General features: G+C 61.0%; 1 protein-coding gene across 8 annotated transcripts in view; it reads right to left on the reverse strand.

Moving 5' to 3' along the window:
- HDAC7 (histone deacetylase 7) overlaps positions 1-15,064 on the reverse strand; it is a 55,708-nt gene that overhangs the window by 10,429 nt on the left and 30,215 nt on the right. For 4 of the 8 annotated variants that reach the window (XM_032094004.1, XM_032094005.1, XM_032094007.1 and 1 more), the window contains exon 2: positions 500-690. In XM_032094004.1, coding sequence (XP_031949895.1) covers positions 500-690 — 191 coding nt within the window. Of the gene's footprint in view, positions 1-499; positions 691-2,598; positions 2,642-5,284; positions 5,526-7,716; positions 7,927-9,611; positions 9,711-15,064 lie in introns of those variants that run through there. The other 4 variants (XM_032094006.1, XM_032094010.1, XM_032094009.1 and 1 more) reach the window with 4 other exon arrangements.

Here is a 15,064-nt window from a genome sequence, read left to right on the forward strand (position 1 = left end):
GCTCGGTGACACCTCCCAGACAAGCCGAGTGCCCGTGGCTCGGCCGCGCCGGGGCAGAGCAGCAGCGGCGGCCCAGGAGGGGCAGCTCCCGGCCCGCAGGGTCCCGTGCAGCCGCTCTGGAGCGCGGTTGGACACCCGGGAGGCTCCAGCCCTCCCGCGGGCCTTGGCAGGACCGGGATTTGGCCCGGAATTCAGATACAACCCCCCCACCTGCCTCCCTAAGCAGCTTCGTTGCGTCAGAGAGGTCTCCGGGCTGGCTGGAAACCCCTCCAGATGTTCCAGCTCAGGGAGAAGCAGGAATTCACCTGGGAATGCTATCTTGGCATTGGGATTTCCAGCCTCTTCCTCTGAATCCCTGCCCAGAGACAGGAACTCAAAGCCAGCCCTAATTCTGGCACCACTGTGCGCTCTGGGGGCAAAATTCACCCTCCAAAGTGCCCCGTCCTGCCCCAAACTGTGCCAAAAGTGGGGTGTGGGCCCCCCTTGCCCTGTCGCGTACCCTGACGTGCTGGTGGGCGAGCTGCTCCACTTGCTGCTGGTGCAGGCTGGCCAGGAAGAGCTGGTGCTGCAGCTGCTGCTGCTTCAGGGCCAGCAGGGCCGTGTCCTGGGGCTTGACCACGCGCTGCCCGATCCGCAGGTCCATGGGGACGGCCTGGGGCACCCGCGGGGAGGTGCACGGGGTCACAGCAGCTGTGGGGACACAAAGGGACATGGCTCAGTCACTGGGCTGGCAGGGACAGCACTGGGCAGGGCCTGGTCCCTGCTACCGAGGGGGATTTGCCACCAAATATCCTCGGCCTGCAGAGCCTCCCCCATCGGCCGGGAAAAGAGATTCCTGTAAATTCCACACCTCTGGAGAGACTCTGAGGTGCTACAGGCGCCTCTCCCTGACACCTGGAGAAGGGGTCCGGAGTGAAGACATTCCCTGCACGACCTCCCACCCTGAGGGGTGAAACCCCAGCCCCCAGGGGACACTGAAACAGCACCAGTTACACGCCTGAAATTGTGCATTACACCCAAAAACCAGCACCAGTTACACGCCTGAAATCATCCATCACACCCCCAAAACAGCACCAGTTACACGCCTGAAATCATCCATCACACCCTCAAAACAGCACCAGTTACACGCCTGAAATCATCCATCACACCCTCAAAACAGCACCAGTTACACCCCTGAAATTGTGCATTACACCCAAAAACCAGCACCAGTTACACGCCTGAAATCATCCATCACACACCCAAAACAGCACCAGTTACACGCCTGAAATTGTGCATTACACCCCCAAACCAGCACCAGTTACACACCTGAAATTGTGCATTACACCCCCAAACCAGCACCAGTTACACACCTGAAATAGTGCATTACACCCCCAAACCAGCACCAGTTACACACCTGAAATAGTGCATTACACCCCCAAACCAGCACCAGTTACACACCTGAAATCGTGCATTATACCCCCAAAAACGCCCCGTTTTCACCGATCATGAAGCACCCACTGCCACAGAGGATTTTCCCCCAGCAGCTCCCAAAGCTCTGCTGAATTTACAGAAACACCCCCGATCTCAGGCCGTGACAGGAAACCCCAGCACAGGGTTCACTCCACTCTCCACCTCCTGATAACTTAATTTGCCCCTGGCTAATTGGCTCTAATTGCTGCACCCTGGCACAGGGAGGCTGATGGAGATCAACAATCCCCGCTTTGGGAAGCTGCCCCTGCCTCTGCTCCGGAGTCTCAGCGCTCCCCGAAGGCTTCAGGCCTTGCTGAACATCCTCGATTTTGAAGGCTGCAGTGGCGAGTGGGGCTGTCCCCTCCTGCTCGTCCCCTCCTGCTCTTCCCGTCCCCCGAGGAGGAGGACGGTGCCGGCGGGACGGGGATGCGGGAGCAGGGCTGGCAGAGGCGGTGGCAGCACGGGCTGTTGGCAGCCGGACAAGGACAGGCTGTAACCAGCACATCTCGGGATGGGAATCGGGCACTTCTGACAGCTCCAGCCCGGCCAAATCCCGCCCCGTGACGCCGCCGGTCTGCGGGAACTCGGCCGGCCCCGTGTCCCCTGCAGCCGAATGTCACCGTCCTGCTGCACACACGAGGGGCAGGAGCTGGGGACGCTGCCGGGGCTTGTCTTTGGGGTCATCACTCCAGTGGGAACGGGGGGTACGAGGGGGAAGAACCGGCCCACCCGGGCACAGCCTCGCGGGTGACAGCACCCGAAGAGTTGTCCCAGCCTTTCTCTGCCCCCTAAAAATGCTCACGGGAAGCTCCGAGGCTTGGTCTGAGCTCCCCATGGCAGCATCCTCGGGCTCAGCACTGCCTGATGCTGCCCCTTCCTGGAAAAAAAGGGGTGGGAAGGGCTTGGGGCAGCCCAGGTGAAGGAGGGGCTGCTCCAGACAGCGGCGGGAGGGAGCGGGGCCCGCAACCCGCGGCGCAGAGCCGAGGGGGAAGCACTGGCGGGGGCTCTGGGAATCTCTCTCTACATCATTTGTTTCAGTCTCTATAAAAACAAACTGCGAGGCGGCGGAAGCGGAGAGGGGAGAGATGGGGGGTGCTGGGGGAGAGGGAGGCCGAGCAGCAGCCAGAAAAACAACTCCTCACCACTCACCCGGAGCCAGGAAAAAGCCGTCGAGCATCCCCAGGGCCAAGAGGCTCCGGAGCCAGGGAAGAAGAGGCTGCGTGCACCCTGCCCCTGCCACGGCCCCCAGCTCTGCCCACCCCACACCGGGGATGTCTGAGCGGATTTTCAGGAGCAGGGAAAAAGAGAGGGTGGGATGAGAAAAGGCACCCTGGGACCAGAGCCTGGCCTGACGTGCCCTGAGGTGACATCGCTGTCGCAGCCCTGACGCTCCCGCTCCCGGCCACCAAACTCAGGGCGGCTTTCCAGAGCTTGGAAACACAAAATGTCCCGTGCCGAGTGCCAGGGCGGCGCGGGACGAGGGCTGGTGGCACTGGGAGAGGAACCCGGGCTCTGGGCAGGAACCGCTGTCCCCATGTGTGGGGACCCTCGGGCGTGAGGCCCCTGCACGTGGCAGCTCCTCGGGGATGCTCCACATCCCTCCTGCTGCAGCAGCTCCGGACCCCCTCCCAAAGCCCCTCCTGCCCCGGGAGCTGTTTGTGACCTCCCTCTGCAGCTTGAATTCATTTGGGGTTTGCTGCCAGGCCCTGGGCCAGGAGTTACAGTAAACAACCCCCTCCCGCAGCCCAGGGCTCCCACATGATCCAGGGGCCGGCGGCCAAGCCGGCGGCTCCTCCCCTTCCCCCCGCCCCAAAAAACCCAAAAGCAAAGCCCCGCCACGGCTCTTGGGGGTCTGTCCCTGTCTCCAACCCAGCCAGGGCCCTGCCGGCGCCCAGCGGGCCCTCAGAAGCCACCAGCACCAGGACGTGTGGCTGGGACTGGGATGCATGGTTTGGGACTGGGATGCCTGGGCTGGGATTGGGATCAGTTTGGGACCTGACAGAGCCGCGGGGCCAGGAGCCCATGGCACAAATCATCCCTGGGCCAGCGGCTGCAGATCCAGCCCGTGGATCCTCCATGGAAAGGGGAGGTTGTAACACGGAGTCTCCCCGGAGTGCCCTGGGAAAGCTGCGGCCGGGGATGAATGAGGGCTCTGTGCTCAGGCCCCGGCACGGGTTACCAGCATTTTCCAGGCTGCCGGCACGGAACGGAGCAGGGAACGCAGCCGAGGGGCCACGGGCTCAGCCACGAGGTGGGACAGACACGGAGGGAGGGCTGGGACAGCCCCGGGCAGGGTGGGGAGCCCCACTTTGCACTGCAGCACCTCCCAGACTCCTGCGGAGCTTTGGGACAGGCTGAAACCCGGTGGCAGCGAGTTCCCCGGGCTGGGGGTGGCAGTGCTGGGCTGGCGTCACTCGGGACACCACTGGTCACGCTGCTCCCAGCCAGCCATCCCGGAAAAGAAAAAAAATCCAGCACAGAAATCTTTGCTTTGGCATTTCCTGATTGTTTTTGAAGAGGCGAATCAGCCGTCAGCAGAGCTGGGCTTTATATAAGAGGGAAATAAAGCAAGAGGCAAACAAAGCAGGGCAGGAAGATTATTGAGGAGCAAACCAGTGGCATCCCAGCTCTGCTGCTCTGTGCAGCCTTGCCTGCATCCCTGCCTGCAACCCTGCCCTCATCCCTGCCCTCATCCCTGCCCTCATCCCTGCCTGCATCCCTGCCCTCATCCCTGCCCTCATCCCTGCCTTCATCCCTGCCTTCATCCCTGCCTGCATCCCTGCCCTCATCCCTGCCTGCATCCCTGCCCTCATCCCTGCCTTCATCCCTGCCCTCATCCCTGCCCTCATCCCTGCCTGCATCCCTGCCTGCATCCCTGCCTGCAATCCTGCCTTCATCCCTGCCCTGATCCCTGCCTTCATCCCTGCCCTCATCCCTGCCTTCATCCCTGCCCTCATCCCTGCCTTCATCCCTGCCTTCATCCCTGCCCCATCCCTGCCCTCATCCCTGCCCCATCCCTGCCTTCATCCCTGCCTGCATCCCTGCCTGCATCCCTGCCCTCATCCCTGCCTGCATCCCTGCCCCATCCCTGCCCCATCCCTGCCCCATCCCTGCCCCATCCCTGCCCTCATCCCTGCCCTCATCCCTGCCCCATCCCTGCCCCATCCCTGCCTGCATCCCTGCCCTCATCCCTGCCCCATCCCTGCCCCATCCCTGCCCCATCCCTGCCCTCATCCCTGCCCTCATCCCTGCCCCATCCCTGCCCCATCCCTGCCCCATCCCTGCCCCATCCCTGCCCTCATCCCTGCCTGCAGCCCCGTTTATCCCTGCCTGCCACAGAGGTGCTGCCCACGGCTCGCTCTGAGGTGGAGCAGCAGTTAAAGCCAGGCTGGGTTTTTTCAATAAACCATCTCTTTTATAAAAATGTTTCCCATCTTCTGCTGATTTGCTGTGAAAGGTTCAGAGTTCAGGCGGGTTGAAGAATGCGGGTGATTAAAAACATTCCTCTCCAATAAAAGGGAAAAGGTCTTCTCCAGAGCTGCGCGCGAGGAACGGGAATGAGCTGGAGGGAGCTCGTTCAAATTAAAAACACTTAAATGAGAAACCACACCAAAAGGACGATGTTGAAAGAACACGAAGATCACAAAGGGGGAACTCGAGAAATAGGAAATGCCGGAGCTGGGGTACCTCGTTTAACCCCGTCGGGCTGGGTTTAATTAGGGACCGGAACGACGAGAGAAAAATCACCAAACCCACGCAGAGTCTGTCCAGCCCCAGCTTTTGGGGGGACAGCGGGGACCCCTCACTGGTGCCCACGCATCCCTTTGTCCCCTACCTCCATCTGCTCGTGTGTCCCCGAGGAGTTTCCTCGCAGGATCCCACAAAATCCCAGCGTTTGGGGCATTTTCCGCCTTCCTTGCCTCAGCACAGAGCTCTGGGGATGGAAGCTCCAGGGAAGGCAGCTCCAGGGAAAGCAGCTCCCGGGAAAGCAGCTCCAGAGAAAGCAGCTCCAGAGAAAGCAGCTCCAGGGAAGGCAGCTCCCGGGAAAGCAGCTCCAGAGAAAGCAGCTCCAGAGAAAGCCCTGTGCCGCCTCAGCTGTCCCCGCACGGAGAGAGCGCCGGCCGCGTCCCGCAGGAGCCATAAGAGAGCAGATGATGCTCAGGGAAGATGTAATGTTTGGAGCAGCCGGGTGCCAAGTTCTGATAACTCTTTCTGGAGCTCATGGACTGGGAGTTTCAGGGGCTTTACGCCTCAGCCAGATGTGGGTGGATCCCTCCCCTCCCCACCAGACACCAAATTCCTGCTCCACAACGAGATGAGGCTGATGCTGCTCCAGGAAAAGCCCCCCGAGAGTTTTTCCACCAGGGTAAACCCAAATTTTTCTGCTCTGATTCTTGCAAACTTCCTTCTGCAGAAAGTTTCCAGAAAAAAAAAACAAAAACAAAACAAACCGAGACAGACGATGATTAAAGTTTGGCGAAGTCACCGGAGCAGCACAAAACCCTTCCCACAACCAAAGGCACGAACCAGGATTCAGCCACTCACCCAACTCCACCAAGCACCTGTGAGCAGAGCAGTTCTTTAGGCGTTCCAAGCACAAAAATGGGAATATTCCCTGTTGGAGCCTGGAAACGAGCCCCACATCAGGCCTGGGGAGGCAGATCAGGGTGAGATGCTTCCCCTGATTGCTCTCTCTGACTGTTTGCAGCTCGTGATCTTTGAGTCAGACACTTAATAGCCCTCCCCGGAATTTTCTCCCCACAAATGTGCACATTTCGTTTTGAAACTCATGGCTCCGGGACCCAAAAACCTCAGGGCTAGCCCGGAATCCAGGGACAAGGAGGAAACACCTTTGGGCCTGGCTTTGCTGCTGGTTTTAATGCTCCCTGTTCCAGCCCAAATCCCAGTTCCACTGTTCTCATCCAGGCCCATCCGAGGGGACCACGCTGCTCCCACAGCATCCGCGGAGAGGAGGGGGCAGGGCTCCACTGCCGAAGGGAGAGGCACAGGGAGCTCTTCAGGACTAAATCAGACACTCCTGGAGGTGGCCCAGGCCTGTGTTTCAAGGCAGGTTTTCCATGTGCTCTCAAATCCATGTTTAGATTGGCGCTGGAAGTGTTTTGCCTCCAGGGCGAGGGTGGTCCAGAGGATCCCAAGGTAACCCCACATCCCACTGAGTTACCCCAAAGCCCCAAACCTTAACAGTGGGATGCAAACTTCACCTCAGGCACTGCCCAAACCACCAAACAACTTCCTTCCTGTTCCTTCCTGCTCCCAGAGGAGCCGGAGCGACCCGCAGGAGCTCCCTGGATGCTGCCCCTCTGCCAGGGATGAGCTTTGAAAGCCTTCAGAGCACCCAGCCACGAATGTGCCGAGGCAAAACCCCACAGCAAAAACCGGCAATGACTTTTGGGCCTAAATTTGAGATCCCAGGGACACCCAGGTACAAAAACAAAGGAAATTCTGGGCACGGGCAGGACGGAGCTGCCCCACGGGTCCCACAAAACGTGGTTGGAGCGTGGGCAGCACCAGGGACAAGGGGGGATCAAAGGGCTCATCTCCCACAGCCGCAGCCGGGCCGTGGGAGCGGAGGGACAGCGGAGTGGCTCCATCCCCACCACAGCCCTGGCACGGCTGGAAACCTCTGGCAGTCATTTCCTGCAGCCTCCCACCCCCACGGGTCACCAGGCCCATCCCAAACAGCAGCACAGCCCCCGCGGGAGAGGCCGTGCGGAGGAGGGAGAGGTATCCCCAGGAAACCTCGCAACAACCGCCGCTTCCTGAGAAACACCGGGAAAGTCGTGACCACAGGGCTCTGCTGAAGGAGAGCCAAGGCGGCCTGGCAGCGCCTCGTGCTCCCCAGGGCAGCCTCAAATCACAGCAACTCACAAGATTTGGGGAAAGTCCTCCCTGCCCAGAAGGGAAACAGCGCATCCCGCCCCGCCGGATCCCTCCCGTCACCTGCTCACGAACACCGGCCCGGATCCTCCCCGCTCGGGGCCAGCGGGAGCCCCAAACATCGCCCTGTCCCGGTGGAGAGGCAAATCTGCCCCTCCTGATCCTCCCTGCAGCAAACACCCCGCGGGGAGCTGCGGCTGCCCCGCAGCGCCCAGCTCCTCTCCTTGAGGGGTTCGTGGGTGAAAAAAGCCCGAACACCGCCCAGAGCCGCAGGCAGGGACGGATGGGGACACAGGCAGCACCTCCAGGCAGGCAAATCCCGCGGCTCTGGCCGAGCTGGAACACCCCTGTGCCCTCCAGCAGCCTCACCTCCCTCTCCAGGCTCCTGGCAAGAGGAGAGATGCCAGCCCAAAGCTCGGCATCTCCTCCTGCCCGCGGCCGGCGAGGATCTGCTTTGGAGAGAGGCTCTGGCCCCGCTCCCGGCGGGCCGAGCCCTCGGTTCTCCCGGCAGGACGATGCGAGCGGAGGCCGAGCAGCCCCGGGACGCAGCCAAGCGCTCCTGGGAAGCCGTGGAAGCGCCGCTGGGCGCGGGGCCGTTCCCGCAGCGGCTCCGATTACATCAGCACGGGAGGATGCGGCCGCCGCGCCAAGGGAAGCAGAGGAGAGATCAAACGATTGCAGAACCTCTCCTCGGTTACCCAAGCGCAGGAGAACGCTCCCAACCGGTTTGGACGGAGGGCTCGGCAGCTCCTCCCGCCCCGCAGCGCGGCCGGGGGGTCCCCGCTGCCCTCAGCCCTCCCCGGAGCATCCACCGGGAGCTGCTCCGGCACCCGGCAGGGCCGGACCCCGGAGCCGCCGGCACCAGCACCGATTTATTCTTTTAATTGCTGCGTGCAAGAGCCCAGCTTGAGTCACAACCCCCCGGGGAAGGCTCAGCGCTGCGCGAAGCGGCTTCGTGCTTGATCTGGAAGCGCTGAGACAAAAAAGCTGGAATCACACAATACCCACTCCCGGCAAGTGGCTACTCGAGGCGACCTGCCCGTTAATTAAGAGCCTGGAGTAGGAAATCCCTTTGGCAAACGCTGGTCAAGGTCCAGCGCTTGGATGGAGGGCAGAAAAGAAACCTTAAGAAAGAAACCCGAGGCTGGGGACAAGCAGAAGGAGCTGGGAGAAGCACGGGCAGCCCCGGCTCTACCAAGGGAAAGAGGCACAGACTCAGTTCCCTGCGCAGTCCTTGGGCTGCTCAGCCACCACCGGCCAGGGCCCAACCGGGCTCACCCCAAACCTGCCCCGCACTGACCCTCGGGCGTCTGAGAAGGAGCCACCGAGGAGCTCCCCAGGGCAGACCTGGGGCTCAGGGTGAGAGTTATTTCTGTCACAGGGAGGAAGCCGCAACATTTTCAGTTTCCTGCACAAACACACTCCGGGTGCCCTTCCCCACGGGCCCGGCGGGTGCTGCCTCCCCTCCCTGGGAGCTCGGGGAGGAGCTGGGAAAGCTCCGAGTTGGCATCAGTGAAGCTGGGAAAGGTGCAGGTGTCAAATCCTCGATGCAGAGGAGGACGAAACCTGCCTGGATGTGCGGAGCCACACCCGGGGACAGCAGGGACAGCCACCCTGGGACAAACCTGGGCTGGTGCTGGTGCTTGCAGGCAGCCGGGGGGAGACGCTGGGAAGAGCCCCAGGGTGCTGGAGTCGGGGAATTCCATCCGGGATGGAGAAGCTACAGGAAAGGCACCAAGTGCTGGGGGTGAAGAAGTGCCAGGAGAGCCTGGAGTCCCAAAGAGCTGGGAGAGGCCCTGGAGGAGGCCGAGGCTGTGGCAGAATGCAGGGACCGAGGGCGCAGTGGGCGTGTGGGTGCTCCATGCTCATGGAGCAACACTGCCCTGGGGGTTTAACCCAGAAAGAGGAGCTGATCCTGCTGCTGAGCCGCTCAGAAACGGGGGAAGAGGAAAAGGAATCGGCAGAGAAGCTCCCGGTGAGCCCAGCGCAGCAGCAATAACTTGGACAGCGAGGAATCAGCGCTCGTGCCGGGGACTGAGCCCTCAGAACCTCTCAGGATCAGAGCTGGTGTCAGCTCAGCAGAATCCCAGACACATCCAGGCCCTTAAAGCTCACTTGGCACCCAAACAACCGGAGGCACACACCCGGACCCAGCCCACGGACCCTGCTCCAGACGGGAGATGCTCCAGGTGCCCCTCACACAAACCCTCTGTTCCAGGCCCCTGTGCCTGCAGGGACGCTCCCCACCCGCCTGGGACACTCACCCATGGATGGCATCACGTCCCTCCGGCTCGTCGGGGTCCCCGTGCCCACCGAGGCCGTGGGAAGAGCAGCCCCACGGCTCCAGGAGCTCTCGGATCCCCGATCCCAGGCGCGGCCGCCACCACACCCTTGCAGTTCTCACGGGCAAGTTGGAGCCTTGGCAAAGCCCTCGCTGGCAGTTGGCCCCATCAGGCTCATTAAGTGCAATTAAGGCAGAGCGGGCATCCCTCCCCCTGCCCCTCTGGGGGATATTTTGCTTTTAGACAAAATAAACAGGGAGGTTTTGCGTGGGCTCGGGCAGGTGCTGGCACCGGGCAGCAGCAGGTGGAAACACCGAGGTCTCTCGGGGAAAGCCACGGTGAATCAGCGTCCAGCCACAATTCCAGCCCTCCTCCTGCTCCCAGGGGTGCCCATTCCAGCCCCCTCATCCTGGAGAAGAGCACCAGACCGTCTCCCCTTTGCAAAACAGGAACAGGGAATGGGATAAAACTGTAAGGAAGCTGCCCCCCACTCCTGCTCTGATTTTCAAAACGCGGGGAAAAGCTTCCACCCCAACCTAAAGTGGAATTTTATGGCAGCAGCTCCTCCAGCATCACTTCGAAGCCGCTTATTGAACTGCTGCTCCTCTGCCTTCTCCATGCCCACAGCCCCAAACCTGGGAGAAGGGAGAGCACAGCAGAACTGCCCGATCCCCTCCCCATTCCATCCCATCCCATCCCTCCTCCCTCAGGGAGCCCAGGCAGGGCCAACCCCCACCCACAGCGGGACACACGTCGGGAAGGTTTAAACCACGCAGGGCCTGCGGGCAGGACGTCACCCCAAACCCCGGCGGCCAACGGGGCCGGCACGAGGCCGCAGCTCATCCGCGATTTTCCCTCGCACGAAGAACCGGCACTGACGGCCGCCAAGGCATTGCTCCATCGGCCTGGCACTGCCGGACAGCTCCTGTCAGCAGCAAAATCCGTGAGCTCCCGGTATTCCTGGCAGGTTACAGGGGCTGGCCCTCACCCTGGGATCTGTCAGAAAGCTCCAGAGCGGGGTAGGGAGGGAGTCCCGGGAGCGTGACGGGGACCAGGCACGGCCGGTGCCGCTCGAGGAGGATAAAACAGCCACACTCCATCCCCGTCCACTCTGGGACAAAGGAAAAAGCCAAAGAGGATCCTTAAAGCTTTCTGCTCCCCTATGGAAAAATCAGCTGGAGCTGTCCCAGGGCAGACTCGATGCCAGCACATGTGAGAGCTGGATTTGGACTCTTGTGGCTGTCCCAGGATGATCCCGGCTCAGCTGGGATCCAGGTCAGTGAGAGATGGGCATTTCCCAGTCTGGCTCCTAGCAGGAAGCACCAACCCCCCCCCCCGGTAAAACTGGGAAAGCTCTGCCACTCAGCCGAAGCCCCAGAGATGTGTCACGGCCACCTCTGAGCCACGGGAGGGGTGTGGCCGAGCCCCGACCGAGAGCTTTGCTTCAGATCTTTGGGGTTTACTGGTGCTAAAGGGATTTAGCCAGAACAAATTAAAATTATTTCCCGTCTTAATTAATTCTACTTTCACTTCCTGGCATGTGGGAGCTCGGCCTCCTCCGGCGCAGTGAGGAGCCTCAACTCTGCCCAGCCACAGCAGCAGGAGCTGTGCAAAAACACAGGAGGGACTTTGCAGCATTCCTTTGTCACCACCCGAGCCCTGTCCACACTAAAAACATCCCCAAAAGCCAGAACCCCCTTTCGTGGCCGTATTTCTCCATCACAAAGCAAGAGGAGACCTTCCCCTTCCCTCCTCCCACCGCACGCGTCCATCAGAGGAGCTCCGAGGAGCAGCGATTGTGCCTCTTGCACAACAAATCCCCTCCTCTCCCTGCCCGCCCCACATCCCTTTGAGGCAAAAAGGAAGAAGGCTGGAAACATCCTTCCTGTGCCGCGGACAATGCGATGGAAATAGCCCGGGAGGAGCGGGAGCGGCCGCGGGAGCCGCACGCGGTCCTGGCTTCCGGCCATTGTCCGGCCGGGACGAGCCTGGGCAGCTGCAGCCCCGGCCGGCAGAGCCAAAACCACCTCCTTGCCCCAGAGGAGCAGCCCCAAACCCGCTGCCCCATCCAGGGCACGGCTCCGCCTTCACCTGGGACCCCCGCAAGGGCCAGGTTCAATCCGAAATCCGCCGGCTGCCGTGGGCACGGCGCGGTCACCGCTCGGCCTCGGGAACCGGGGACGTGACCACCACCAAAGCGACCACCAAAGCCGAGACGGGCGGGATTTTCCACTGCAGAGGGAAAGCCAGGACACCCAGATGGCAGAAGACGCTTTCTCCAGACCCAGCCCTGAGGGTGAAACGAAGCCCCCAGGGAGCTGGTCCCGCCCTAAATCCCTATTTTCTCCTCCAGATGGGAGGTGCACGAGTTCAGCTGCTCCAGCTCACGTCAGCAGCTGGAAAACCCTGCAAGGACCCACGCAAGCCTGGCCTGCCGAGGACGCTGCTGACGGCAGCTGAGCAGGGCAGGGTGGCAGGAGCAGAACCACTCAAAGTCACGAATCAGTCCCCAAATTTGGGATTGCCACTCAAGTCGGTGCCAGTCTTGGCATTCACCTCCCATTTCTGAGGGCTTTGGGAGGGCAAGTTGTCACTTGCAGCCCTTCTGCATGATCGAGGTGGTGACAGAAGCTGTTTTTCTTTAAAAACACCCCAAAGCCATACATATTTTAAAGGTCTGAAAGTGCTTTTAGGGCCTGAGCTGGGATTTCAGGAGTGGCATCACCTGGATGAGCACCGCAACAGCCAGAGCCGCCCTTCTGGAGGGAGGGAAACGGGATGGATGATGGCACATGTCCCTGCTCCTGCCGCCACCCCCGGAGCCCCCCGAGCAGGGAGACCACCCCAGCACAGCCTGGCCCCTCTTCACCTGCCCCAAAATGGGGCCAGGCCCTCTCCGAGCCGCCGGGGGCTCCCAGGGCCTGGCCGGGCCGGGTTTGCTCCACTGCCTGAACATTCCCAAGCGCATTTCTACCCCGCTGACGGGTTAAAAATAGAAACCAGCAGCATTATTGTCCTGCAAGCAAAAATAGAAAGATCACATCCTCGCTGCTGAAAAACGGCACAGCAGGGACCTCTTCTAACACAGGCACAGGGGAGAGCTCTATTTCGGGAGCGGAGAACTTGGGAAGTTAGACCAGAATCCTGAAATTTGTGATGTTGACGCACTGCAGCATTCAGCATCCACGGAAAACTCGCCTTCCCCCTCCTCTCCCGGCTTCCCTGGGGTTTTGCTCAGACTTTCAGGCCACGAGGAGGGTGCTCAGGCTTGCACGGCACTCCCAGCGAGGAACGCGCTGCCCCGTGCTGCCCTCGCAGATGGAAACGGCCCCGATCCAGTCTGGGAGTGGTCTTGTCACCACCATCGCCACTTAACGCTTCCCAGCTCCCAAGGCAGCACTGCAGCAGGAAAACCCCATCCCTGCTCTGCTTCCCAAAGCTCCGAGCAGCTGCCACATTCCTGGCCCAAAAGCAGCTCGCAGGGTTCGCCCTGAAGGGAAGAGCCACTGGTGACCCCGGAACAGGGGATGCCCTGAGCCTCCCTGTCCCCCTCCCCTGCTCCCATCCCCCTCCCCTGCTGGCTCCGGAGGGAGGGGGGCCTCAGCCTGAACCTCGTTTTTGGAAAGGGAACATCCCTACGCGAGCCCGGCCTTTCCGTGAGTGTTGGTGCATTGGGGCCGCTCCCACCCAGCTGGGACCCGGCTCCAGATCCAACCTTTTCCTCAGCAAATCTCCCGGGAGAGGAGAGGAATGCGGCAGGGTCACATCCAGCTGCGGGCGGGAATCCTGGCTGCTGCAAAGGAGGGGAAAATCCACTGGCGAGGGGATGTCTGTCCCTGCAGCAGCCTCCTGGGGACGGCTCTGACTTGGGGGTGCAGCACCAGGACCCCGGATCCCAAACCAGGCTCCGAACCCCGACACTGACCCCAACACTACCCCACAGCCCCCCAGAAACCGCTCTCCTCCCAAACCAAGCCTGCGGCTTCCAGCCCGGGGCAGGAGCAGCCCCGGGAGGCCTGGGAGGAGGCCGGCGTGGAGAGGTCACTCCACCACCCTGAACATCTCCCCCGTGTCCCCATCGAGGCCGTCAGCGCCCCGGTGCCAGCGCAGGAACGCGCAGAGCATAACTCACTGCACCCCCCCCTCCCCTTCGCCCCAAAACCAAACACACACCCAGAAACGGGAGGGAACCGCTCAGGGGAAACCCGGCAGTAACTCCACAGCAATTCCAGGCAGTCCCGTTCCCCGGGGGAGGCTGCTCTGCCCCCTCCCGCATCCCCCCTCCACCAGAGCCCCTCGGAGATCCCGGGCCAGGTGCCCTGGGCCAGCCCCCGGGGCCATTCCCTCATTTCATTCCGTGCACATCCCAGCTGGCATTTCAGCCCCCAGCCAGTGCCAGATTTCTCTCTGCTGAGCCAATGCACTTGGAAATACATGACGACTTCAGCAGATTAATTGGAAACACAGCCCCGGTGTTGCAATCCCAGGAATGACTCCAATTTCAGGAACAAATGTTTTCATAGGATCACAGAATCATAGAATATTCTGAGTGGGAAGGGACCCACAAGGATCATGCAGTCCTGCACAGACACCCCAACGATCCCACCCTGTACACCCCTGGCAGCGCTGTCCAAACTCCCCTTGAGAATTTGGCGTAACTTCACCAGTTTGGTGAACATTTCCAGCTAAACTGGGACAGACTCCACTCACACCTGGGATCATTTTTTTAATGTGGCGTGTTTCAATTAAAAACCTTCTCAAGAAGATTTAAGACGCACCACAGAGGAAGAGGCAAGAAGAACAATTTTAGTTTGCTCTGTAAATCTGCTCTTAAAACCTCGCTGGTTTTGAGCATCCCAGGGCTCCCCTCAGCCCTTCTGCAAAACCAGACCCAAACTCTTCCCCCAAGATCCCAAAAACCCACCAGGGCTGGGAGAAGGATGATGATGGAGGAGGGGTGGAGGAGGGTTCCCTGGATGGAAACCATTCCTGTGCTTCCATATTTTCCACCCCTCCACAGCAAAACCTCTCCTCTTCCAGGGGTTTCAGCCCTTCCTCTGCCCATCCCTGTTTGCTGCCAACCTCTGCAGCCATTGCAACCCTTCAAAGGTTGGACCTGATGACCTTGGAGGTCTTTTCCAACCTTAACAATTCCACGGTTCCACGATTCTCCCCTTGCTGCCAAGAGCCCTTTCTTGGTCACAGCTGTGCCGCAGCTTCCCCACTGCTGAAGCTCCGGGAGATAAGGGAAGGAGAAAAGCTGGTCCGTCCACCCTCGGAGCCTGGCAGGGAGCTCCGCTCGGGCCTCCCACTGCCAGGGCTCCCCCAACCCAACCAAAACCGTGTGGGATGTGGAAGGGGCCGCTGGAGGGAAAACGGGGAGCCGGGAGCTCGCTCGGCTCTGAGAGCACCCGAGGGTCAGTGACACCAAAGAG

This window comes from Corvus moneduloides, chromosome 30, assembly GCF_009650955.1.
Source record: "Corvus moneduloides isolate bCorMon1 chromosome 30, bCorMon1.pri, whole genome shotgun sequence".
NCBI lineage: Eukaryota > Metazoa > Chordata > Aves > Passeriformes > Corvidae > Corvus > Corvus moneduloides.